The sequence below is a fragment of the Desmodus rotundus genome, chromosome 4 (assembly GCF_022682495.2).
Source record: "Desmodus rotundus isolate HL8 chromosome 4, HLdesRot8A.1, whole genome shotgun sequence".
In the NCBI taxonomy this organism is placed as follows: domain Eukaryota; kingdom Metazoa; phylum Chordata; class Mammalia; order Chiroptera; family Phyllostomidae; genus Desmodus; species Desmodus rotundus.
This window is the reverse complement of record NC_071390.1, coordinates 110,032,902-110,058,215: the sequence shown is the minus strand read 5'-3', so window position 1 is coordinate 110,058,215 and position 25,314 is coordinate 110,032,902. Positions and strand designations below refer to the sequence as shown.

The following is a 25,314-nucleotide window of genomic DNA, read 5'->3' as shown; positions in this document are numbered from 1 at the left end:
TTGCCTATTCTTCTTCCTAATGCACACTACGGCACGTAGTGATAAATATCCATTTGCTTATATTTTGTGTCTATCTCCCCCTTCTAGAAGGTAAAGTTCCTGTTAGCAGGACCATGGCTTTTTTGTTGTGGTAGTTCCCTGCTCTAGCACGGAACCTAGACAAACGAATGAGTGTGCAGCACATTAATTCTACCTGTAGCTTCCGTGTACTTGGTAGCAGTGTAGAATAATGATCAAAAGCAAGGCTTTGGGACCTAAATGCCTGGGTTCAAAGCCTGGCTCTGTCTGTCACTAGCTATGTGACCTTGGGAAGCAATTCAACATTTTTGTGTCTTGCTTTCCTCATCTCCACTGGGTTTTAATCATAGTGATGACTGCATGAGGCTTTTATAAGAATTAAGTGAGTGAACCTATGTAAATGGCCTAGACTTGTGACTGCTATTAAATAAGTATCCTGTAAGTGTGTATGTGTGTAAGTGCAGATTTCACCGTGTGGGAATGACTGCTTGTGTCTATACACAGATTTGCACACACATACACATGCATACACGCTAATGTTTTAATCACGTGAGTGAAAACTGAGGAGGGATCAAAGTGGGAGAGAAGAAATAAAGAACAGCCCAAATAAAGAGACCATGAGGACAGATGAATGGTGGGAGAGAAAGGGAGCAAGAGGAGGGCGTGGTGTCCCGGGCTTTCCTTGTCAGAGAAGAAACCTCTGTCTCTGAGGTGTTACGGATTTCCCAGGGCTAAGGTTCACCACATAAGAAGAATTGTCGTAAATTAATATATGGATTTGTAATGATGCCTTTAAGCTGATCTTCTTGTCTATGTATTATTTGGAAATAGATCCAATTTTTCTTTTAAGATTTTATTTATTGAGAGAGAGGGGAGGGTGGGAGAAAGAGAGAAAGAAACATCTGCCTCTCACACGCCCCCAACCAGGGACCTGACCTGCAGTCCAGGCATGTGCCTTGACCTGGAATCAAACCAGCGACCTCTTGACCTTTTGGTTCACAGGCAGGTGTGCAATCCACTGGGCCACACCAGCCAGGGCTTGATCCACCTTTAAAGACCCACAATTTGCCCAAAGTGTGGTGATTAAAAACAAAAAGAAAAAGAGGAAAGAAAAAATCTGCTTGATTGTAATATTTTTACCCTTAATTAAGATAAAGAAAATCTCAGTCCTTCTACAACCAGCACGTTAAATCATTTGCAGGAGAGGCAATTAAAAAAAGCTATCTTAACATATTTGAAAAGTCTTTGTACTTTTGGAAGACTTGAAGGTATCATTAGAGAGAAACATTCCAGGTCTTAAAAACGTTTATCAGGCTGACACACAATTAGCATGGGGGCTGATGTCCTCTGCTTTATTGTTGTCACCTAATTTTGGAAACTGGCATGCTGCACAGAAATAGATGGTGTGCCCTTGCTTCAACACTTCCTAAAAGAAGAGCTGTTTGACTAGTTCCGGGATGGGAAGCAGAGGAGCAGTGGAGGAGGAAGACCTCTATTTAAGACGGCTGATCAAAACCGGCATCACTCTGCGCCAGTCAGTGGCCCACACATTTAAACTTAAAGTCAGAAGCTCACACCCTCCATCATTTTGGTCTGCCTCTTAGGCCTTGGACAACTCTATTTCTCAGAACAAATAATTTTGCTTTGTCATTTTTTTCATCATTGTTTTCATTCAATTTTTAGCATTTTGCTCTCCTCTTAAAGGCAGATTATCTTGGCAATGATAACTAAGAAAAGGAAATTAGTACAATGAAACTCCAAATACTGCTATAACTCCATCAGGCATTTTTTTTTTAAGTGAATTTAAGAGATTGGCATTACCTCCAAGTAGAAAATGTTTCATGGCCTCATCACACTCATATTTATTGAGAGCCTGGTGTGTGCCAGGCACCGAGTATTTAAAATTTTGAGTAAGACGTGGTCTTTGACTTAGGGGAGCTTTCAGCTGTGGGAAAATAAAAAGTGTTCACCCCTTCATACCTTATGTAACATCCTTTACTGGAGTGTAAACACTTGGAAAGAAGGGTCAGGATCTGATTCATCCTGGTGCCTTTGGAAGCACCACGTGTGGTTTGTGCCGAACATATTCTGAAGGCTCAGTGAATATGTTGAATGAGTAAGTATTAGTGCTGAAGACCACTTATGCTTAGAAAGCAATATCAATAATGGACATTGCAACCTATACAAATTCATTGAAAAAAGCATGATCTTTATGGTACCTTCATTTTTTATAGACTTGAATTTTTAGAGCAGTTTCAGCTTCACAGCAAGATTGAGGGGAAGGTAGAGACATTTCCTATGTACCTCTTGTCCTCTCACATGCACAGTGCCCCGCCCCACTATGGACATCCTCCCTTGGAGTTGCACCTTCATTAGAATTGACTAGAATTGGTTAGAGTTGAACCCTCATTAGGACCTACACTGACACAACATTTTCACCCGAAGTCCACCATTGACACTCGGGCTCACTCTTAGTGTTGTGCAGTCTGTGTGTGTGTGTGTGTGTGCCCACCACTACGTCACCCTACAGACCGTCTCACTGCCCTCAGCAGTTTCCGTGTGGCAGCTTCTGCAAGTTCTCTCAGGTGGGTTATAGAGCCGTGTTGTCTCTGTGAAACGTAGCATATTCTGCTAAATTTATTTGCCTCAAGGGCTTTTTTTACAAAAGGTATACATTTATGAAAGATGAATAATTCAGGCTATTTGTCAGCAATAGTAAACAGGTAAAAATGAACAATTCATCATTTTAAAAGCTTTAGTGTTTTGCTGATCTCAAAAATGGCTGTTGGTTGGTGAGTCTTAGCTGTGCCGGGGCAGTCAGGTACAGTTGTGCTTGCTGTGTACTTTCTCTAATGTCGTGGGGCTACTCGCTCCAGTGGAGCCATCAGGTTTTTGGGTGACATCACTTAACCTGTGTTCATCCATTCATTTATGTTCACCAGTACTTACTTTTCCTATGAAGTAATGTCTACAACTTCTATGTTGCTTTTTGAGTACATGATTGCATAAGACATAATTTCCCCCTGCTAGTACTCACTGTGTGGAGAATGTAACTTTTTCCCCAACATTTTTGCCTTTTGCTGTAAAGGTCAGGCCAGCATCTTTTGTTGCATGTATGGATCTACTGAATGGACTTAGGCATTGTCTTTCGTGCAAAATCACGCCCATACGTCACTATTTAGGAATTTCTGGCTTATTTGTTAAGAAGAGTAAAAAATGAAAAGATACTGTGTAAACCTTGTCTTTCTTCCCCCAGTATTTATAGTTGTCTTGCCCCCAAACCTAATTCAACATATATTCTTAAACGGCTTGTTATTTTTAATCTTTCCAAAGAATCTGACTTTGTTTTCAAAGAAACAAAAAGTTTTTCATGCTCATAGTTCATCAGTTTTATATCATGTTTAATCAGATTTAAAAATTAGAATGAGTACCACTAACATAAGTGGATCAGGGAGCACATACAGCATACTCTTTGCTGGTAAGCACGCAGACTTAGGGAGCAGGAGCCAAGGTGAGACAGGCATTCCTAAGAGGGCTGTTGCTATGTTTTTTTTCCATGGGAATGGAGAACGTTGGTTAATCCAGTCAGGCTTTGAAACAGAAGTCAGTTATCAACCCCAAATTTTATTGCTGTATTGCAGTGGTTCCCCATCGAGGGCAGTTTTGCCCCTCGGGGATATTTGGCAATGTGGAGAGACATTTTGATTATGAGAAATGGGAGCTGGGGGGAGTAGATACCTCTGGCATCTGGTAGATAGAGCCAAAGAATGCTGCTGAACACCCTACAATGCCCAGAACAGGCCCTAAGGACAAAGGAAAATGTCGGTGTAATGTGAGGTTGAGAAATGATGTACGTGGACTTACTATAACGTACATCCTAAGTAGTTTAAAAAGATACCAGGAGGGCTCATACTATTAAAATATGGATAATAATCTGGAAAGCAAAAATAAAGAGTTAAAAGATTAGAAATAAGGACAGGTAATTGTATGTCAACCCTAGGTTGCTGCTGTTACTATGTTCGAGCTCTAAACAGAGATCTAACACTCACGGGCAGCAGAAGTTCAGAAAAGTTTATTAATTCATTCCTTACAAATTGAACAAAGATTTGTTGAGTATTCACATATGTTGGTGACAAAATGAAAAGTAATAAGATTTAAAAGATATTTCTGTTGTGATAAATGTCATAAAGGGAGATGAAAGGGATGGGTACTTCTCAGCTGGGCTGTTCATGATCCAGGTTCTGTTTGGAAAGAGAAATTTCTTATGCAGGCACTGGATTCTTAGAAGAGATGAATAGATGTGAGGCATTCAGCTGTGTAGTGGGCAAAGCTTTCAACTGTGGTTTTTGCTGAAGGAATGAAAACTTTCTCTCAAAAGCCAGTTTCTCTACCATTGAAAGCTGAAGGTTTAATATTGTATGGTTGTTTAGGAAAGAACATCTCTATAGCAGTCGAACTTAGAATCACTCATTTATTTAAGGCAGGACAGCTCTAAGGGAACCAGCACATTCCTATCACAGACAATAGATAGGAGAAAGTTCTAGAAGCCCAGAGGGCCCCAGGCACTTCATGGAGGAAGAAGTCCTTTATTTGAATTGGCAAGATGAGTACCGACAATGTGAGTTTAAAGCCGAGATTTCTAAATCAGGACGGACATATTTGCTTCGGGAGGTCCATAGACCATCTGCATTTGCACATCACATTATGTACGTATATGTGTGGGTTTATCGTTGTATTTTTGTAGGTAAGGTGTTTATATTTTTAAAGGGATCAGATGACCCAAAGAAGTGACTGCACTACTGTTCCTAAGAATTACATTTGTCTTACAATACAGCCATCAAATATTGTTTTTTATTGTATTGTTACAGGAAGAATTTACAACTGTACACAGTATGATTCTACTTGTATAGAAATAAGTACTAAATGGAAATACATTAAAATTCTTTCTAGTTTATATAATTATAGGTTATTTTATTTTCTTTTGGAGGTCTTTCTGTATTTTCCAAATTTTCTATAATAAACATGGATTTCTGTGCAATTCAAAACTATATTTGAATATTGAAAAGTAATATAAACATTTTAATTGCAAATAATATTTAGAGAGAGCTCTCTATGGAAAGTAAAAATAATCCTCACTCTCAGCTGCCTAGTGATAAAGCCTTCATTCCTAGATAAGAGCAAATTTCCTTTCTAAACTCTGCGACTCTGTTTGACTATAAAGATGATAAATAGGATTATTCCTTCCACATTTTATTGTCCACAAGAAATAGTCCTTTCATTATTGTTTTCTTCTACAAAGGTTTTTATAAGAAGAGTAAATGTCAGCTTTATTTTGGGTCTTAATTTTTCCAGAAGGCCTAAACTCCACGCAATATACAACCAAACTTTCCTCCTTCCTCTCTTCTCTACTCTCCTGCCCCATCTTCCTCTCTCTTTCCACCTCCCTCTCCCTCCCTCCCTCCATGTCTAGGTGTGTCTCTTAAATACTGCCCTCAGACCAAGATGCCAGCTCTCTCTTTGATTTTTTTCTGTGCTTTACATAACATTCAGAGTAGCACCCTCTATTCAAAGACAACTTAAAAATTTCAAAAATACAACTCAATTGCAGTTGTACCTTTAAGATATTTCCAAGCACCATAGGAAACAACTGCAAGTGTGATATCACTCACACATACACACAAAAAACAGCAAGAAGTCGACCTGATATTTATTCAAAAGAACATGCGATGAACTTCTCTTTCAGAGCAAATATTCAGTCCATTCTGAGGCTGGGGCAGGAAGCAGAAGCTGGCAACAGCCTATCACTGGAGAGAGGGCAAAAAAGTGGTGGTAACTCATTAGCCATTTCTCATTTCTGTCTGTTAGTTTTGAGGAGATCTGGTGGAATGGATCACAGAGAACAGCTATGCGTGGATCAGGGGCAGTTGAGAAGGATATTCAGGGAGGACACCAGGATGACCTTCAGTAGTAATGCTGCTATTAAGTCAGACACTGAACATTTTCTCAAAAACATCCAAATCAAGATCTAGATCTCATGGGACATGAAAATAGACACCACCACCAGATGATTGTTCCTTTTTAATGTCAATCTCCTTGAAAAAGTAAAACAAACATTCTAAAGACTCTACTGCTTGCAAAGGACAAGCATCCAGAGAGTATCGGAAGTTGTATTCTCCCGATTGAAATCTGAGTTTTACCTTCCTGTTTTGACTAGAGGCCTCTTGGTGAAGGGCATACCTTAATCACACACACACGCCCCCCAAAGCAGTAATTCACCATCTTTCACTGTGTTGCCGTGACTCACACAGGATCACTGATTTATTAGAAAGGATAGAACTTGGGAATAGCCAATTGGAAGAGATGCCAAGGGCATGGTGTATGGAGCTTCCATGCTCTCTCCAGGCACAACAACCTCCCAGTTCAACCAGGAAGCCCACCTCCACTTTTAAAATATCTCAACATCAGTCTTCCACATCCTCCTCCTCACTTCTCATTTTCAAGAGCACATCTCTGATGGAAGGACAAGATATTACAATTAGGAGAAGTTTAGTTTTTAAATTTGTGTCTGGTCATTCAACTAGTGACTTGTCTTTTGTGCCATTTGACTTATCTTAGCGTCTCCTTCAATAATCCCAGCTGGTAGGACATGGTAACAAAGAAGTGAAAAACAGGAATTTGCTACTAAAAGAATTAGATTTTGTGCCATACACATTCCTTCGTAAACCTTAGGTGACAGAGCGCATCAGCGTGAAGACACATTCTCAACAGAATTTATTCCTGAATGATTCTTGGGAAGAGAAGACAGGTGTTGTACTTAAGTGGAAAATATCTAAAATATTTTAGATGTCTTGGTGGTTTAGGATTTTTTCTTCCTATTTCCTTCTGTATGTTGTACATTTTTAAATTTTAATGTCTTAAACTTAGTTAAGTCTTATCGCCAGGAGGCAAAGGCAGGTATTTCACATGTGTATAAAGTTTCCTTTGAAAATAGCCATTGAAATGTTTATGGGAATTAATCAGAAATGGTATTAGACAAAGTTAAATCAACAGCTGCATATACAGTATCTTTTGCACATATATGATACCATTATTCCTTGGCACATATTATGGTTTTATTAAACACATTTTTAGAACTTAATGAAATAAGCTTATCATACTTATCTTCTTTTTCCCCTCCAGAGAGACAACCACAGAATTAGCTGGAAGTCTACCAAGGTGAGCAGACAACTTTTGCTTATGCTGTGCATGATTTCTGATGTACCCAGAAAGAAGTGCTGTGTGCTTTCAGAGAGGACTTCGTTTTCTCTTTCTCGCATCAGATTTTAAGACCCCATACTGCACTGTGTAAAAGGCAAAAACTGTGTGGGAGTCACATAGAAGTTATATCACCAAGAAGTGATGAGGATGATGCCCACATATGGCTTCGAGCAATTCTTATTCATTTTCGAAGTTCTGTCTTTTGTCTGGGGATGTATGGATGAGCTATATTCTTTACAGAAATCGTCAACATGCTGTTTCTTTTATTATATTCATGGGATTGGCAATCTAAAGATACATGGAATTGGTTTTCTTTTTCTTCAGTATATCCACTAATGTCACTGTGTTCAAGGATTTATAGATTTATGAAAGAATCCTGAGATTCCCCTAAAGAACTTATAGTTTTTAGGGTGACATATATATTGTGTTTATCATATCATGGAAATAAATAATTAGTAATATCTCACCAGCAAAAAGAAATCAACATATAAATTGATCAATATTTTTATATATTTTTGATATTTTGTCACTTTACAAAGTAAGATATGATTAAGAGGATGCAAATTATAGAGAACTAGCCATTACAAATGTACCACCATTTATTAGAAGAAAAAAAGAAAGGGAGTGGCGTTACTTTGCTGGGCATCCCATACAGCACCTAGCATTGTGCCTTAGTCTTTGAAGGTGCTCAATAACCATTTGTGAATGAAGGAATAGGGTTAGAGTATTGGGAAATGGAAATCAAGGGAACTTAAGAACAAGAAAAAGCGGTGCGAACAGACTATGATAGTGAGCAGCACTAGGGAATAAGAACAGTACGTATCGTCACCATCTGTTACGGGAGATAAGCACATTTGGTTGCTTTTTTATGTAAAGAAAATCTTTGCTTATAGGATCATGATTAATATTGCCAAAAAACTGTTTACTGTGATCCAAATATTTAAATTGCTCCATGTCTTAATTCTTTGGATAACATCCCAAACAAACATTTTGGCTATGTGCCGGTTTGCAGGTTAAAGCACTTGAGAGTTCTGGAGTATGTAACCCCTCTGCTTGTTTGTCATTGTGCCTTCACTCTGGACAAGGTCCGCTCTGAAGGCTTGGGCATCCTGTCATTTTCAGGGAGAAAGAGAGTTGTGTGTCTGCCCATGTTTGTGGTGAAGAAGTTAATCCCCAAATAATGAAATCAAGAATGACTTCCAAACATTTCTAAAATGGCTAAGGAGTGGACCACCCTCAGATGAGTCCCACAAAGAGCTGTATCATACAGATAAAAATCACAGCTATCTGAAAAATCTGGTGCACACCCTGAATTCCGTCCAGTAGCCATGTTTATCATTGTGAATACCAAGTGTATTCACTGTATTCACTGCGAGTGATCCTCTGTTGTAGCTGGTTTCTTACCCAGGGAGAGTTCTCTCTCTTCTTGAGTTTGGTGGGAGATATTTTAGTAATGAGCCTACTTATTTTTTTTCATGATTTTTAGTTACTCTAATGTGGTATCATGTTGCAAACAAACAGGACAACAATCCCGTTCAAACTGCACTTCTCAGTCGAGCTAAAGGCATGGTGACCAGGGTGTAAGAAATGGCAGTTACTTCTCAATTAGCCTCCAGCGAGCCTCAGGTATTCTCCCTGACTTTCGCCACAGGCAGTGCAGGGCATGTCCATGCACAATCGTAACCCTCCCTCACATTAACATGAAGTCATATAATTTGTTGATGACAACTACTTCTCTTGGCATTCGGAATTCAGAATATTTCTTTTGCTAGCATTTGTTTGCTTGTACACTCTTGTAGAATTCAGTTATTCAGCTTTTAGCCTGTTTTTGTTTTTTTTTTTCTAATTTCTTTAGCCTGTCACTGGGAAAGCACAAGTGAGCCCTGGAAAACCTTGGTGCCACTCAGCACAAGGCACTTGGCATTTTGTTTTGTCGGTTAATGGTTAGTGGAATGTGACTTGAGGGTTTTTATCCTTTTAGCCATAACAGCATGCTTCTGCTGTGACATCTAGGAAAAATGGAAAGTTGTGATTCAGGCAACTGCTAAGTAGTGCGTGATACAGGTGACTGGGAAGGAAGACAATGGCATCTTGTAGTGGTTTGGTTTTCATTGGCTTTGACTGTCCTGAAATTTTCTGAAAGGCCATTTACAAATGTTGCACAAGGGTGGAGTTATTTCAACTTTAATTGCCTTACATGGCATTAATTTAAAGTAGCTGGCCACCGGTTGATAACATTCTGTGAAACAGCCCAAATCATGGCGCCGTGGATGGTGTCCCGCTTGTTAAAAATGCTTTGAAGCTGAAATGTGTGCAAGGCAGCAAGTTTGTTTTTCATTACTAATGATAACCTAAAGTGTTTCTGAGTTCTTGCTATTGCTGAAATTAAAGCCTAGTAATAATGTGTCACCAGGAAAAATTAGATTATATGAACAACATGCACTAAGCATTGTAATTATATTATAAATAGTCAAATCAATGATCTTGTTGGGATTAAAACACATTTAAACTGGCTTCACGTACTAGTCACGCTGTCCTCTTTATCTGGAAGCATTGTGGAAATGGGATGGGTAGTTCCATTTCTAGATCTGGGAAATGATCATTTTTAACCTTACATGTAACTCTTTACTTCTATTTTGCTGTAGCAAAGAAGCCTTTAGCAATCTGAACAATTTGGGTTTTTTCCCCCATTACAAGCAGGTCTTTCAAGAAGTTCTTTAATGGTGAGGAGTGTTTAGTTTATATAGATGTGTTTTAATTAAATAATGGTAAAATCCCAATTATTCTAATGGAATGCAGGCACTAAATTAGTTATTATAAGCTGGGTTTTTAATGCAAATGATACCTATACAGAGACACATCTTTATTTTGGATAGCAGAGTAAAGGTATAAACAAGGTTTATGTTAACAGAGATTTTAATGTAATCATGCAGTATTAGTGGCTGGTTTTAAAAAAGAGAGAGCATTTTAATTCCTTGTTAATGTAGTCTGCTGTTTCTCAATGTAAACTGAACAGTATGGAAAATAAAGTGGTTTAATACACTTTACTGGAAGTAGCTTAAGTGTTACAACAGAGATTCACAGGCTGGTTCTTAAAGCACAACACCGAGAAGTCAGGATAATCTTTGAAGAACATGACGTATTGGTAAATGAGGCTTGAAATAATTAAGTATATACATCAGATGTCATCTTTTCCTAGATTTTAGCATAAAACAGAGGAGGCAGGATCCAAAGATTAAAGTAAAGTTATGAAGGAAAAACATAGACATTTTTTATTGTATTTTAATCCAATAATTTGATCTCTTTTTCTATGCCTTTTCTGAGGGGGTTAGGGAACATAAGTACTCAGTATAAGAAATGGAATTTCTAGAATATCACTACTGACCATAGGATGACTGTTTGAGACCCTCTACCAAAAATATAGGAGCTGCTTGCTTTGTGTGACTATCACAACTAAAAGCCATTAATTTCATTGCAACTTAACATATGCAGTTTTTGTCTTAAACTATTGAACTTTGTCCTCTAAAATTTGATCTGAACAGATTCTATGTAGTAGAAGGGCAAGAGTGAACTTCCTGACTGACCGTATTTCTCAGTCATGGGTGTGACCGGTCAGGTAGCAGCAAAGGGAAAAGGTGGAGGCAAAGAGAATCAAAATAAGCTCTGCCAGCTCAACTCACCCCATGTGGCTCTAGAGGGGTTTGAGTTAGATATTCAATCCCTGTGGAGGGCTTTAGTAGGTAACATAATCTCATATTTCTCATTGTTTCCAATATGAAAAGCTGACCTCTGAAAGACCTCTGAGAAATTAAAAGATAAAAATGTTGGTAACCAAAGGCAACAAAAGCAAAAGTAGACAAGTGGGACTACATCAAGCTAAAAAGCTTCTACACAGCAAAGAAAACCATCAACAAAATTAAAAGGGAACTTAATGGATGAGAAAGATATTTGCAAATGATATATCTCATAAAGGGTTAATATCCAAAATATGCAAAGAATTCACACAACTTCATAACAAAAAAAAGTAAACAATCTTATTAAAAAGTGGACAGACAACCTGACTAGGTATTTTTCCAAAGAAGACATACAGGTGGCCAACAGGTACATGAAAAGGTATTCAGCATCACAAATCATCAGGGAAATGCAAATCAAAACCACAATGAGATACGACCTCACACCTGTTAAAATAGCCATCATCAAAAAGACAAGAGATAACAAATGTTGGGGAGGATGTGGAAAAAACGGAACCCTTGTGCACTGTTGGCGGAATGTGAATTGGTGCAGCCACTGTGGAAAACAGTATGGATGTTCCTCAAAACATTAAAAGTAGAACTACTATAGGATTTAGCATTACCACTTCTTGGTATTCATCCAAAGAAAATGAAAACAGGACATAGAAGAGATACCTGCACTCCCATGGTCATGGCAGCATTATTTACAAACGCTGAGAAATGGAAACCACCTGCCTGTCAGCAGACAACTGGATAAAGAAGATGTGGCATATGTATATGATGGAGTGTTATTCAGCCATGAGAAAGAAGGAATTCTACCATTGTGACAGCACGGATGGACCTTGAGGACATCATGCTAAGTGAAACAAGCCAGACAGAGAAAGACAAACACTGCACGGATGCATGGTATCACTTACAAGTGATCTAAAAAATAAGTCAAACTCATAGAAACAGAGAGTAGCAAAGTGATTGCCAGGACCTTGGGATGGAGGAAATAAGGAAAAAAACAAAAACAAACAAACATAAAAATAACATTGGTAGTTCCAGGCCAACCTCTTGCTAAGTAATCTAGAACTTATAAACATTTCCTGTCTTTTTTATAATCCCCAAGAAAGAACAATTCCCTTAACTTTCATGGGACCCCAGTCTGGTTCAATATTTACAAAGTTTATCATTTATTTATTAATTCAGCTGAGGTGCATCGAGCACCAGCCACGTGGCGAGGATGATTGCAGGCTCTGTGGTAGAAAACAGAGCATCGTCTCTTCCCCTAAGCAGTTTGGTCTAATGTAGCAGATACAGACCATCATAGTGCTGGAAAGTGCTTAATGCCATCAGAAAGGTAGAAAGACATGTAACTAAACTAAAGGCACCAAGGGATTTCAGCAACGAGATGGGCCACTTCTGTTTGGAGGAAGCAAGGACAGCATCATGAATCAACTTTCGGGGCAGATGGACCAGGTTTAAGCCTGTGACAGTGGAGGGGCTGTGCACTCCACACACAGGGAATGTCATCATCAATGCCTAGGGGAGGTGTGCAGTGAATATGTGTAAAAAACAAAAAACGGTACCATCTTGTTGGTTGGAGTGAAGAGGCAGGAAGAGGAGCCTGGGGGATGATTGGTTGATGTGAGGGGTTTAGACACCAGTCTGAGGAGCAATCCCGGGAATGCTCTTAAGCTATCCCTTAAGAAGGATAATCTGGGAAAATCAATAGAATGGATTTGGGGAAAGCAAAAAAGGCCTGAAGTTCTTTGTATAGAACCTCATGGTATCCCCAGACCTCACAATCCTCAGAGCCCCTCTCTCTTAGATTTACTACTTAGCTAACATTAAAAAACAAGCCCTCTGGCTGAAGAGATTGGTTTCCAAACCTTATACTACCCAATTTTCTGCTTCCAGCACCCAAATATCATATTGCATACTGACTCTGAGGCCACAGTCACAGTAGGTTAAGATGTATTCTCTCTTCCACCCTTCCTGGACCCCCACATCCTAAACTTTTACAATGCATCTTCCACTCCTGGGCAGTAACTAAATTCTCTTCTGCATGAACCTTGCTCTAAATATATTCTTTTTTATTATTTTTCTCAGGTCGACCCCATCAAAAAGGCACTGTAGCTATGTCAGACCAGAAAAATGTAAATTGAGTTTGTAGCTATAGTTCAAAAGGTTGGAGAAGACCCAGCGTTAATCCAGTGCCCTGGTACATTCCTTTTTCTCCCCTGCCATTCTCGGCATGTTGGGTATGGTGTGCATCCTGTTCACAATGTGGTTGCAGCAGCTCCAGCCATCACATAGAGACCTGACCACATTTAGAGAAGAAGGGTATTTCTTCTCATGTATCTCAATTTCAGGAAGAACTTGTTGCCCATGTCTAAGATCTAAGAGAGAAAATTGGGCTTCTGGCATTTGCAGACTTTATAATGAGAGGTATATTCTGCCATCAAGGAGGAAGGTATGCGTCAGGGTAGGGGGAAAATGGCTTGTACATACTTGAGGAATGATATCTGCCACAGGACTCTTCTTTTTTTTTTTTCTTAACCTGTACCAGCCAGGCTTCTGACCCTTTGATTCTACTATACGGGCCTGGTCAAGGTCAATAGCAGCCTCCATCTAGCTAAAATCAAAGGCCATTTATCTGTTCTTTTATTTGGCTTCCTACCCAAGACAGGGACCTCTTCCTTCTCCATGAAATGCCTCCTTAGTGTCTGAGACACCAAACCCCATTCTCTTCCTCTCTCACTGGCCATCTTTTCTCAACCTTCCTGACTATTCTTCCTCTTACTTGAATCTATGGGTTGAGGTGCCAAGGTTCCTCTTGCTCATTTCTCTCTTCATTTGTAGAGAGGATGTGGAGAGAGATTTCATCTAGTTCCATGGTTTTAAACATCATCTTCATATAGATCATTCCCATTTTTATGTCTCTAGCCCCAACTTCTTTGAGCTTCAAGTCTGAATACTCAGGTGTTAATTTAACATCCATAATTAGATATAAAATCAAAAACTTGATGTGACCAAAAAAGAACTTCTGAATCCTACCCATACCCACTTCACCACCATGCACCCAATTGCTGAAACAAGAAACCTAGAGTAATTCATATTGCCTTTTTCTCACACTTAGCAGACTGTCCATCAGCAAAACCTACAAAATTTATCTCTAATTTGTTTTCCCCATCTCTCTCTAAGCCATCCTAAAGTCCCACATGTACTATTAAAATGGTCCCCCAACTAGTTTCTCTTTTCTTCTGTTGCAGTGCAGTTTCCGCATAGCAGCCCAAGTGATCTTTGAAAAGTTATCGTATTCTCTCTTTCTTCTTTTAAGGACACTAACCCCATCATGAGAACCCCCCAACCCTCCCATGACCTCATCTCAACCTAATTATCCCAAAGGCTCCATCTCCGTTTCCATTACATTAGGGGTTAGGGCTTCAGCCTGTGAATTTAGGGGGGTGCACACAAACATTCAAGGATAACAGGAAAGGAGGGAGGGAGCTTTAAAGAAACCTTCTCCTAAAGAACCAGTGGTAGATGAGATACAGTACCTGTGCCGTCTGTCACCCTTCTCCCTCTGCTCACTGCTTTATGTTCTTGGCACCCAGAAAAAAATCATCTTATTGGCTGACGTTTGTTAACCTGAATTTGTTAATAGGCTGTTTGGAGCCATTGTTGTTGAGTGTGCGTTAGCATAGAGGTTAAGACATTGGGCTTTGGGCTCAGACACGTGAATCTTGTGTTGGCCATTTCTTAGTCATGCGACCTTGAGCCATTTAGTTAATATCTCTGTTTCCATGTTTCATTTGTAAATTTGGAAAAATTGTGATGCCCATCTTACAGTGTCACAATGAGAAGATAATCCTTGTAATATATTTAGTTCAGAGCCTGGCAAACAATAAGCAAACTAATACATGGTAGCTATTATAGTGGTTCATTCAAAGATAGCTTCATGCTAATTATTTTTTATCAGTACCTGGATAGTGTCCATCTCCAAGACAAGACACCTTATTACACTATAAGACACAGCCTAGTCAAGTGGTTTAGCTCATGTGCTCTGGGGCCAAAGTCCAGCGTGTGTTCATATCCCGGTTTGGCCACTTATCAATTCTGTGACCTTGGTAAGCTTCTGAGTTTCCCTGCACTGTTTGCTTCATCTCTGAGATGGGGGATAAGACACGACCAATAATTCTGAGAATGAAATGAAGTGATACATGAAAGTGCTCAAAACAGTGCTTACTTCGTTCTTTTATTTTATTACGGGAAAGTCAGGTCACATACTAGTTAAAATTTGAGGTGGGAAATGTAGGAGTGTCAAACCATAGGCTGCATAAGCCTCTAATTCAGATATTAATTATTCAGTGGCCAGATTTTTGCTTTGCTATGAATGATTATTGATTAAAAACAAAATACCCAAACATTGAGTATAAACTTCCCTTGACCTTGCTATAATGCATGAAAATAACAATTACCCGAAGAAAGTATGTATGCAAATACTCCCCATCTATCATAGCCAGCTATATCGGGAACACGGTTTTTATTAACTCTCCAAATTACCTAAATCAAAACATTTCATTCTTTATAGATGCATATAAGAGCCCATAGTGACTGAATTAAATTACACTTGTTTTGTAATATAGTGTCCTGATGTGTAACAGACTATCAAAGGAACCATCTTTACCAGGAAACTTTAGAATATTGTTAACTTACTCACTGCATGACCTATTTAAACTGCTCAGATTCTTCTTGTTGTAGACTACATAATTAGATTTTAAATGGAACATGATAAAGAAATTATACTGGTGATCTCCAGAGATTTCGATACCCTGTTTGGCTCTTTGTAAGAGTATAGCAAAGGCATACTTTAAAATTTAATAAAGGCCTGGCCTAATTTTTTTCTTTTTAGATTTTCCTTATCTGCTCAGTAATCCAGAGCTATGCTATATTATCCACAAGTGTTACCTGAAATAAATGATCAAAATAAAGATTCTTAAAAGCACATTTATCCTAATTTTAGAATTTTATTATTTGCACTTGAAAGCTTTTGTGTAGCAGTTGAACTCCTTTAAGATATAATGTGCCATTTCCTGAATATGTCACTGTAGAGAACTGGGGCTTTAGTCATTCTGTTTCTGGAAGCATTCATATCTTCAGGGCTTCTAGAGCAAGGGGGTAGAAGATGGTTTCAGCGGAAGGTAAACTTTTACAATTGGAATTCCTTATTTGCTGTGTAAAAGTCGCACCTCTTGAGAGGATGAAAGGGAACACACACACGCACACACGCATGCGTGCACACACGAGCATGCGCGCACACACAGCCTGCCGAAAGCAGAGCCAATGACAGAATAAAGGAGAATTCCTGGCTTGAGCGTCCTGAGAGCCATCACAACCTCTTGGGTAAATAATTTTGTGTCATAACTTCCAGTCATTCATTTTTTGTTGTATTTAAAGGGACACTGCCACGATAAAGTGGTATGTTACATACAGCTATTTTTTGTTTACTTAATACCACTTTGCTGAATGAAAGCTTCTCTGGCCCCTCTGAAGGGTTTCCAGTCTTGTTGTCTGTTGAGCTTTGACAGAGCCCCAGGTGGGAGAGTTTCCCTTCCTGTTCAGGTCGGTTTAGTTGTCTTCAACATTTGCCTCCATTGATGTTTGCAATTATCAAGCTGCCAAGAGTGTATAAATTAATAAAATTCATTCTCATTTATACATACTTAATTTTAAACCTTGTAAACTTTTCAGATTAGGTTTTATAAATGTTTCTATTATGCATTTCCCTTTTCCCTCTTTCTGGCAAATATACAGTTTTCCTTCTGGGCCCAGAGCACTCAAGCATCCTGTGTTATTTTCATTTTTCAAATAAGCAACATTAAACTCACGTAACAGTGTTATCAAACCAAACATGAGGCAGTGACACAAGCCAAGAGAGAAAACAAATTCACCATTTAGCCTGACTATTCATCCTTAACCCTCTGCTTGTATGGGTTCATCCTTTTTCATTCCTAACCCACTCCTGGGTGTAACTTTAAGGAGTAAAGCTGAGTTACATACAGGATTATAAAGAGAATCCAGACTGGGAGCATGGTTATCCAGCGAATAAGTGGGAATTCTGTTTACCGCCACAGTGCAGCACGTCAGCCCCTCCCTCAGCGGATTCAGATCTGTGGGTCTCAGGCTGGTATCTACACGCGTGTCCTCTGGTGTCTCACAGTTCATTACAGAGCGTGTAGTTCTTCTTCCAAAGTAAAGGAGATCATTCCCAAATTATACTTTTAGTGAAATAGGTTTATGTGACCAGCTCACAACTCATGTAAATATTTAATGAATAATGAGGAGGCTTATGGGCATAATAAATGATGAAACTTTAAAATGAATCTGTGGATATTAACAACATCCTTGTTACCAGTTGCATCTTTGAGAACACATATGAACAAGGAAGTACCTGGAAGATAAAAGATACAGAAATCCCTGTGTTTAAGAACCAGAAGATTCTAAAAGTGGAAATCCGATTTGTAGTAAGAAAAACTATGTTCTTCCTCGGATCCCAGTGCAAGCACAGGGTCTGTCACACAATACAGTGAAAACAATTTTATTGAGTACATCACGTACCATATAAATTGACTAAATATTTGAGTTCACAGGAGAGAGAGAGAACATTTTTTTGTATGGCAATTAGAAAAATATCACAATGGAGGATATAGATCTTCTGGGAAAGGAAATAACAGTAACAAAGCAAAGAGCAAGGAATGTGGAGTGCCCTGAAATGGAAATTCAGCCAGCTGGTTTCAACCAGATGGTTTGTTAAGAGGATAATGAAATATGGGATTAGAGAAGTTGGTAGAAGCCAGCGTGCAGTTTTAAAATGATACACTAGTTTTGCTTTTGGTTTGCTTTGTTTTCTTTCCAAGAGGCCATTGGAGGCATTGGAGCAGGATGCATATATGATTCAAAGAGTGTGCTGGCAAGGTTAATCAGATGGTGTCCTGCAGACTGTATTGCAATGGGAAGAGAAGAGTTCACCAGCTCAGAAACTTCTGAGGACTAGGGCCCAGTCCATTTTGCTCAACTTTTTGTCCTCAACACCTAGCACAGTGCCTACAGCACAGAGTAGGTGCTCAGATATATGACAAATGAATTAATGAGTAACTGAGGGATAAGAATTTTTCTAAATAGCGTAAATGAGGATAACGAATGCTTGACGTAGCCTGGTTGTTGTAGAAAGAAAAAGGCACTGGCTGATTAGAGAAAGTAGTGAGAAAAACAAGTCAATAAAACTTAGGTAATGAAGGAGAAAGCAGTCCAAATGATCATCAAGTTTCCCATTTGGGAATGTCACAGTAATGCTGCCACCAATCAGGGCGGTCTGGAGGAAGAGCTTGCTGGGAAATATGGCTAGAAAGAGGGTTGTTTTATATTGAGTTGGAGATAAAGGCCAGCTATCAAAATGAATGTTTCTAGTTGGGGTGAGGGATGCTTGTTGACGTGGAACTGAACGTTTGACTGTCTGGGAGTAAAGCATTGTGGACGTTTGCACAGAGGTTTTGTTGAAGTCCTTTTGTCCACACAAATAGGTCTTGCAGTTGTCTTTCATGGTGGCATCCTTTGCCAAATTAGGCAGGATGCAAATTGGGAAGGGAGTCCTTGAGGACAAATAATGTTGAAGCAGAAATAAATGCAATAGACCAATGGTTTCTAGTTCATTCTGGCAGTTTCTCAGGAGAATAGCAAAGGAGTTCTCTGGGGTGACTTACTTCCCTTTTAAATGCCCACTTCAATTGCCATCTTGTTCCTGACTTTCACTATGAAAATTTGGTACATGACACCGTTAGCAGAGTTCTGCTGGCAACAGAATTGTGTTTGCTGCCTGCTCTCATTTGGCCTTTCTCATCTTGGCCTGGTGCTTCTTGGCTAATTCCATCCTGTCAGAAGTTTCGTGTCTTCTGGGTTCTTGCCTGCAGCTCTGGCAGCTGATAGTGTTCAGTTGAGAAAGTCCTATCCAAGTTTAACTTCCATGATGCAAGAGTCTCCCTTTAATACCAGGGTAAATTGAAACCCAAGTTGAATGCAACATTTTAGCACTTCATTTTGTAAGCTAGTTCCGGTATTGCTTGAATATTATAAATTAAAATTTTCTATAAAAGAGCACAGATTATTTTGGGGATGCTTTCATGTAAACAGTTAAGGGAAAATAGATCATAAAGCAGCACCTGGTAGCTTATATAATATATTAGCGTAGGGGTTGTTGGGTCATGAGATTTTAAGTTCTGTTGATGTGCAGGGACACTCAGACAGCCATACAGAGATGCTTGTGAGGGTGAAAAAGTTATACTCCTATTTCTAGCCATAGTAAAGGACAACAGTATGTAGGAGTTGGAAAGTGAGAGTCTGTGAAAGCAACTCAGGACCAAAGGACGAGGTGAAGTCAGAGTAGTTGTCTTGACACTCATACCCAGCGCTCTGCAAAGACTTCTCAGATGCTTCACTTGTCTCTTCCCCTTCGCTCTCACTGGAGCCCCTTCCTCCTGTGATAAGCATGTGCATTGTAGCTGATATTTGTAAGGTAGAAAGAAGCAAAAAGACCTTTAGAAGGAACACAGGTAAAGAAATGGTTACTCTCTGTCAATACAAAATAATTTAATACAATATTTAAATAAATAAATACTTTTCATAAAAAAATAAATGGGTCCTCTCAGCGGAGTAATAATTACATTTTAACATAAGAAGTGTCAAAGAATACAATGTAATCCGTATGGGAACTGTGCAGCTATTCTTATGTGAATATTCTCCTGCTGATAGGCACCTGGTTTTCTGTTTGTTTTATGTCAAATCAGTACTTTAGAGCTAGATGGAACTTACTTTGTATCATTTTGTTTTATACATGAACAGGCTGAGCATTAGAGAGTCAAAAGCATGTCCTCATAACCCCACAACTTTCTTTTGCTGGACAAGCTGATATTTACCTGGTGTGGGTGGAGTTCAGTCATTATTTCAGGGCCTATTTTGGGGCCATAGAACCAGAAACCCCTTTAGCTCCTTTTGGCATTTGAACTTTCCCCCCTTCTTTGGTAACCTCTGTATTTCCACCATAGCCTTGTCCTGCTAGATGAAAGCAAAGTGCTGAAACTAGTGTTGGTGTTACTTATACCATGGTGTACAATAGTGCTTCTCACATCTTAATGTGCATGTAAGTTGCCAGAGGACTTTATTGAAATGCAAGTTCTGATTCAATTGGTCTGGGATGCAACCCAACATTCTCTCTCTTTTTTTATTGAATTTGTTGGGGTGACACTGGTTAACAAAACTATACAGGTTTCAGGTGCACAATTTCACAGCATATCGTCTGTACACTGTACTGTGTGCTCACCAGCCCAGGTCAAGTCTCAGTCCATCACCATTTATCCCTCCTTCATCTCCCCTGCAATCACCTCCCCGGCAATCACCTCACTGTTGTCTGAGTCCATGAGTCCTTTCTCTGTATTCTCTTTTTTGCTCCATCTATCCACCCCACAACCCCTAATCCTCCCCTACCCTGACAGCTGTTGGCCTGTTCTCTATCTATGAGTCTGTCTCTATTTTGCTTGCTAGCTCCATTTGTTCATTAGATTCCAGATATGAGTGAAATCACACGGTACTTGTCTTTCTCTGACTGGCTTATTTTACTTAGCATAATGCTCTCCAGGTCCACCCATGCTATCACAAAGGATAATATTTCCTTCTTTTATACAGCTGAGTAGTATTCCATTGTGTAAATGTACCACAGCTTTTTTATCCACTCATCTACTAATGGACAGACTGCTTCTAAATCTTGGCTATTGTAAATAACACTACAGTGAACGCAGTGGTACACATATTCTTTTGAATTAGTGTTTTGGGGTTTTTGGATAAATTCCCAGAACTGGAATTGTTGGGTCATAAGGCAGTTCCATTTTTAATTTTTTGAGGTATCTCCATACTACTTTCCACAGTGGCTGCACCAGTCTGCATTCCCATCAGCAGTGCACAAAGGTTCCCTTTTGTTCACATCCTCACCAACTCTTCTTGTTTGTTGATTTACTGATGATGCCATTCGGATAGGTATGAAGTGATATCTTATTGTAGTTTTAATTTGCATTTCTCTGATGATTAGTGACTGAGCATCTTTTCATGTTTATCAGCCCTCTGTCTGTCCTCTTTGGAGAAGTGTCTATTCAGGTCCTTTGCCTATTTTTAATTGGATTGTTTGGGGGGCTTTTTTGTGTGTTCTCTTTTATATATTCTATGTAAAATTTGGATATTAACCCCTCATCAAATACGATTGGTGTATATGTTCTTCTATTAAGTGGCTTGTCTTTTCATTTTGTTGATGATTTCCTTTGCTGTGCAAAACTTTTTAGTTTGATGTAGTCCCGTGTGGTCATTTTCTCCTTGCCTAAGGAGTTAGGTCAGAAAAGATATTGCTATAAGAAATGTCCATGATTTTACTGCCTTTGTTTTCTTCAAGGATTTTTTTGGTTTTTAGTCTAACATTTAAGTCTTTAATCCATTTTGAGTTTATTCTTGTGTATGGTATAAGAAGGTGATCTGGTTTCATTTCTTTGAATGTAGCTATCAAATTTTACCAATACTGTTTATTGAATAGACTGTCTTTACCCCATTATATATATGTTTTTGCCTCCTGTGTCAAATATTGTTTGACTATAAAGGTATGGGTTTATTTCTCTGCTCTCTATTCTGTTCCATTGATCTATGTGTCTGTTTTTATGCCATTGTCATGCTGTTTTGATTACTTTGGCCTTATAGTATAGTTTGATACCCTGTAGTGTGATTCCTCCAATTTTGTTATTCTTTTGTAAGATTGCTACAGCTATTCAGGGTCTGTTGTGGTGACATAAATTTTTTGGAATATTTGTTCTAGTTCTATTAAGTACACCATTGGTATCTTGAATCTATAGATTGCTTTGTGTAGTATGGACATTTTAATAATGTTAATTCTTCCTATCCATGAACATGCTATGTACTTCCACTTATTTATATCTTCTTCAATTTCCTTCTTCAGGGTTGAAAGTCTCCAATATTAACAGCTCCCATAGGAGTTCTGAGAATTCTGGTCTTTGGGCCACCCTATGAGCAAGAAAGGAAGTGTGGAACCACCAGTCACATTTTGTTTGAAAGACATGACAGCTACTTTCCACGTTCTACATCCATATCTTTAAAAATATGATGCTTTTATTTATATTATTTTACCTTACATCTCTGATTGGCTTGTTACTATTTACTTTTTGAGAAGATGCTACAAAGCATTTTGGATACTGCCACTTCAGGAGTAATTTCTTTTCAAACTCTGAGATACCATAACCTGTTGAAGAAGCCTGTGGATTTAGAAGAATTGTATAAAGGCAATATTATGTTACTGAGTTCATATGAGTTTAGAACAATACAATATCACTCAAGATTTGACTTTCAATTCTGAGTTTATAATGAGTAGTTATCATTAAAGCAGAGTTTGGCTGTTAGAAAGCTTTATTTTACATCTATGAAGTGTTATCGAAGTCAAGTAATTGAGTTCCCAGGTGTTCTCATTCTGGACCTGTGACCATAGACAGACAGTGTATGTCTAGGTGGTCTGATAGTATGAATATATATGTATATTCATATTCAGGAACAGCTTCAGAACTGTAGTCAATTCACAGGCCATAAGCTGATTCATGGAAACTGACATTTATGGACTACATGGATGTTAAAATTATCTTTTATTCATTCTGTATCAAACTGAAAAGTGTTTTAGAAGCAAAAGTACTTCTCTCCTTTCACCTCTATTCCCATTTATCTCCTCCTCTCCACTCTACTAATGTAAACTGGGGTGTCTTGGATATCCCAATCTAATTTGGAATGACTCAAGAGAAATAGATAGGTAACACTGAATATTCAGAATTCAGTAGTGAAAAATAGTCACTTTAGTGAAAAGCCAGCTGTTCTTTAGCTGTTTTCTAATAGGCTTGTGATGTTGATGAATAATAGCATACAAGTAAACTTTATAAAGTAAAATTCGTTTGATTCAGGGTATTATATTGTTTTGCAGAATAGGAAATGTTATTTAGGTTGTAAAAAAAAAGCTGAACAGTACAGCCAGTTCAAAGACCCAAATACCAAAGGATTATCTTTAAATTTAGAGAATGAAAAATGCTAGTGCATTATATTTAAGGCATGGTATGATAATTCTTTCAGAGAAAATGCCTGTGTTTTCTGCATTTTTCAAATTTCATTTGAATGAATGCTTTATGGATTTTTGTGACTCTTAGGGATGTGTTAAAATGCCAGGCAACTTAGGTTTAGAGGATTCTCGATTCGAATTATCACATTCTGCTATTTTCTTACTTGGAAAAAATAAGAGTTTTGTTATAATTCAGAGTTACTTTTCTGTATCTCCCCAAAGAGTTTGTATGTTCAGTGAGTTTCCCCCGGAGTAGACCCTGAGACAAGGGTGGGAGTGCAAGGACATGAGTGAAGCGAGTCAGGGAGGAAGGGCAGCCAGGAAACACGTGTTCACGAGTAGGTTACTGCCTGGGCAGCAGGGACTGAAGGCCCCTGGGATCCTGTTCCACTGAGGGGCGAGCAAGCTGGAACAACTGTGATAATGCCTTACTCTTCAGCGGTCGACATTGCTGCAGGCCCCTTTGTTCTCGAGCACTCTGTCTTCCCCATGCTCAGGCCAGTCACTCCAGGCCCTCTCTGAAAGGCTGAAAAAGGCAGGAACACCTAGACTTCTAGGGAGGGAGCTGCAGGTGACCTTCAGGGCAAACTCAGGGCATACAAGCAAGGCATTGACAGTACCTATCTCATCAGTGTGATCACACTGCATTCCCAGTGCCTGTGTATTCCTGGTACCTCGCAGATGCTTAGTAAGTGTGTATTCAGTGAATGAAGGAAAGAAGGGAAGGAGAGAAAAAGGGGGGGGGGGAAATGCATGATTCAAATAGAATTGGGAAAGCCAGCATTGGTGTATGGTCAGCCAACAACTGTGTTAACTTTGTAACTTACTATCAGAGTGGCCTTTTGTCCCCTTTTCTGCAGAAATCACACAAGAGGAGCACCTGAGAAAATAGCTTCAAGCTTGCAGAGTTTGACAGCAAAGGGTTAATAAGTTAGAAATATGTATTCCTTGCCAGAAACATGAGCAGGAAGAGCTTGGCAATGATTACTTTCTTTTTTCCTGGAGGAGTGGAGACATGTGGGGCAGGGCCAACATGGAGCCCGGAGCCTAATGCTGTCTCTCTCCTCGGCCTGCCATGGCCCTGGCACTGGGTGGCAGGCCAGTCACAGAGTGATGTGGGAATGTACCATAAACACTTGCTTTCTTTAGCAGGACTTTTAGCCCCTCCCGACAATTTCCTCATACTGATTTATTGATTTAATTTTTTGTTGGCCATAGTGGTAGTTATAAAGTAAATTTACCCCAGCCAAAAAAAAAAGGATATTTGGGGAATTCATTAAGGCTAACATTGAACTTGGATGCTGGACTCCATTTCTATCTGCCCAAAACAGCTACATAAAAGAAGCAAGTGACACCAAGCAAGCGACAACTAATGGTCTTCTCCATTTATTCTGTTGGATGGAGGGAATTGAAGGATAGGAGTGTTATTTTTCTCTTAATAGTTAATCTTGGAAATCAAAAGTCAAATGACCCTCACAAACACCACATTTGTCCTCCTGTTTGAATTTCAGCTGTGTATTTCTCTTTTTCCATTTTGATTTAGGACTCAGAAATAAAAATTGTCTTGAATATGTTTTTTCCTACTCTTGACCCTGTTTTCGTGTGACAGATTACCCCCAAATTTAGCAGCTTAAAGCAACAAACCTTTGTTATCTCAATATCTTTGGTTCAAGAATCTGGGTATGGCTTTGCCGAAGCCTAGTGCTTCCAGGTTTCTCACAAAGCTGCAATCAAGCTTTAGGCTGGGGCTGCAATCTCGTATGAAAACTCAACTGGGGAAGGATCCACTCTCAGGTGCCTACACATGGTTTTTGGAAGGGTTCAGTTCCTACAGACTGTTGGACTGAGGGATTCAGCTCCTGATTTTCTGTGGACTGGGGCCTCCCCTACTTCCTTGCCATGTGGGCCTCTCCACAAGGAAGCTGGCTTCCATTGTAGCAATCAAAAGTAAGAGTAAGAAAGGGCCAGCAAGATGGCAGTCACAGTCTCTTTTTAATCTAATGCTGTAAGTGACATCCTGTCACTGTTACTATGTTCTCTTTATTATAAACAAGTCACAAGGTTGAGCCCATACTCAGAGGAAGGATGATATAAGCACAGGAGAAGGAGGTATGTGAGGAC

General features: G+C 39.1%; 1 protein-coding gene across 3 annotated transcripts in view; it reads left to right on the top strand.

The window, feature by feature from the left end:
- Positions 1 to 25,314, top strand: part of CELF2 (CUGBP Elav-like family member 2) — a 499,109-nt gene that overhangs the window by 103,354 nt on the left and 370,441 nt on the right. For all 3 annotated transcript variants that reach the window (XM_045186434.3, XM_045186435.3, XM_045186444.3), the window contains one exon: positions 7,198 to 7,233. In XM_045186434.3, coding sequence (XP_045042369.1) covers positions 7,198 to 7,233 — 36 coding nt within the window. The remainder of the gene's footprint in view (positions 1 to 7,197; positions 7,234 to 25,314) is intronic.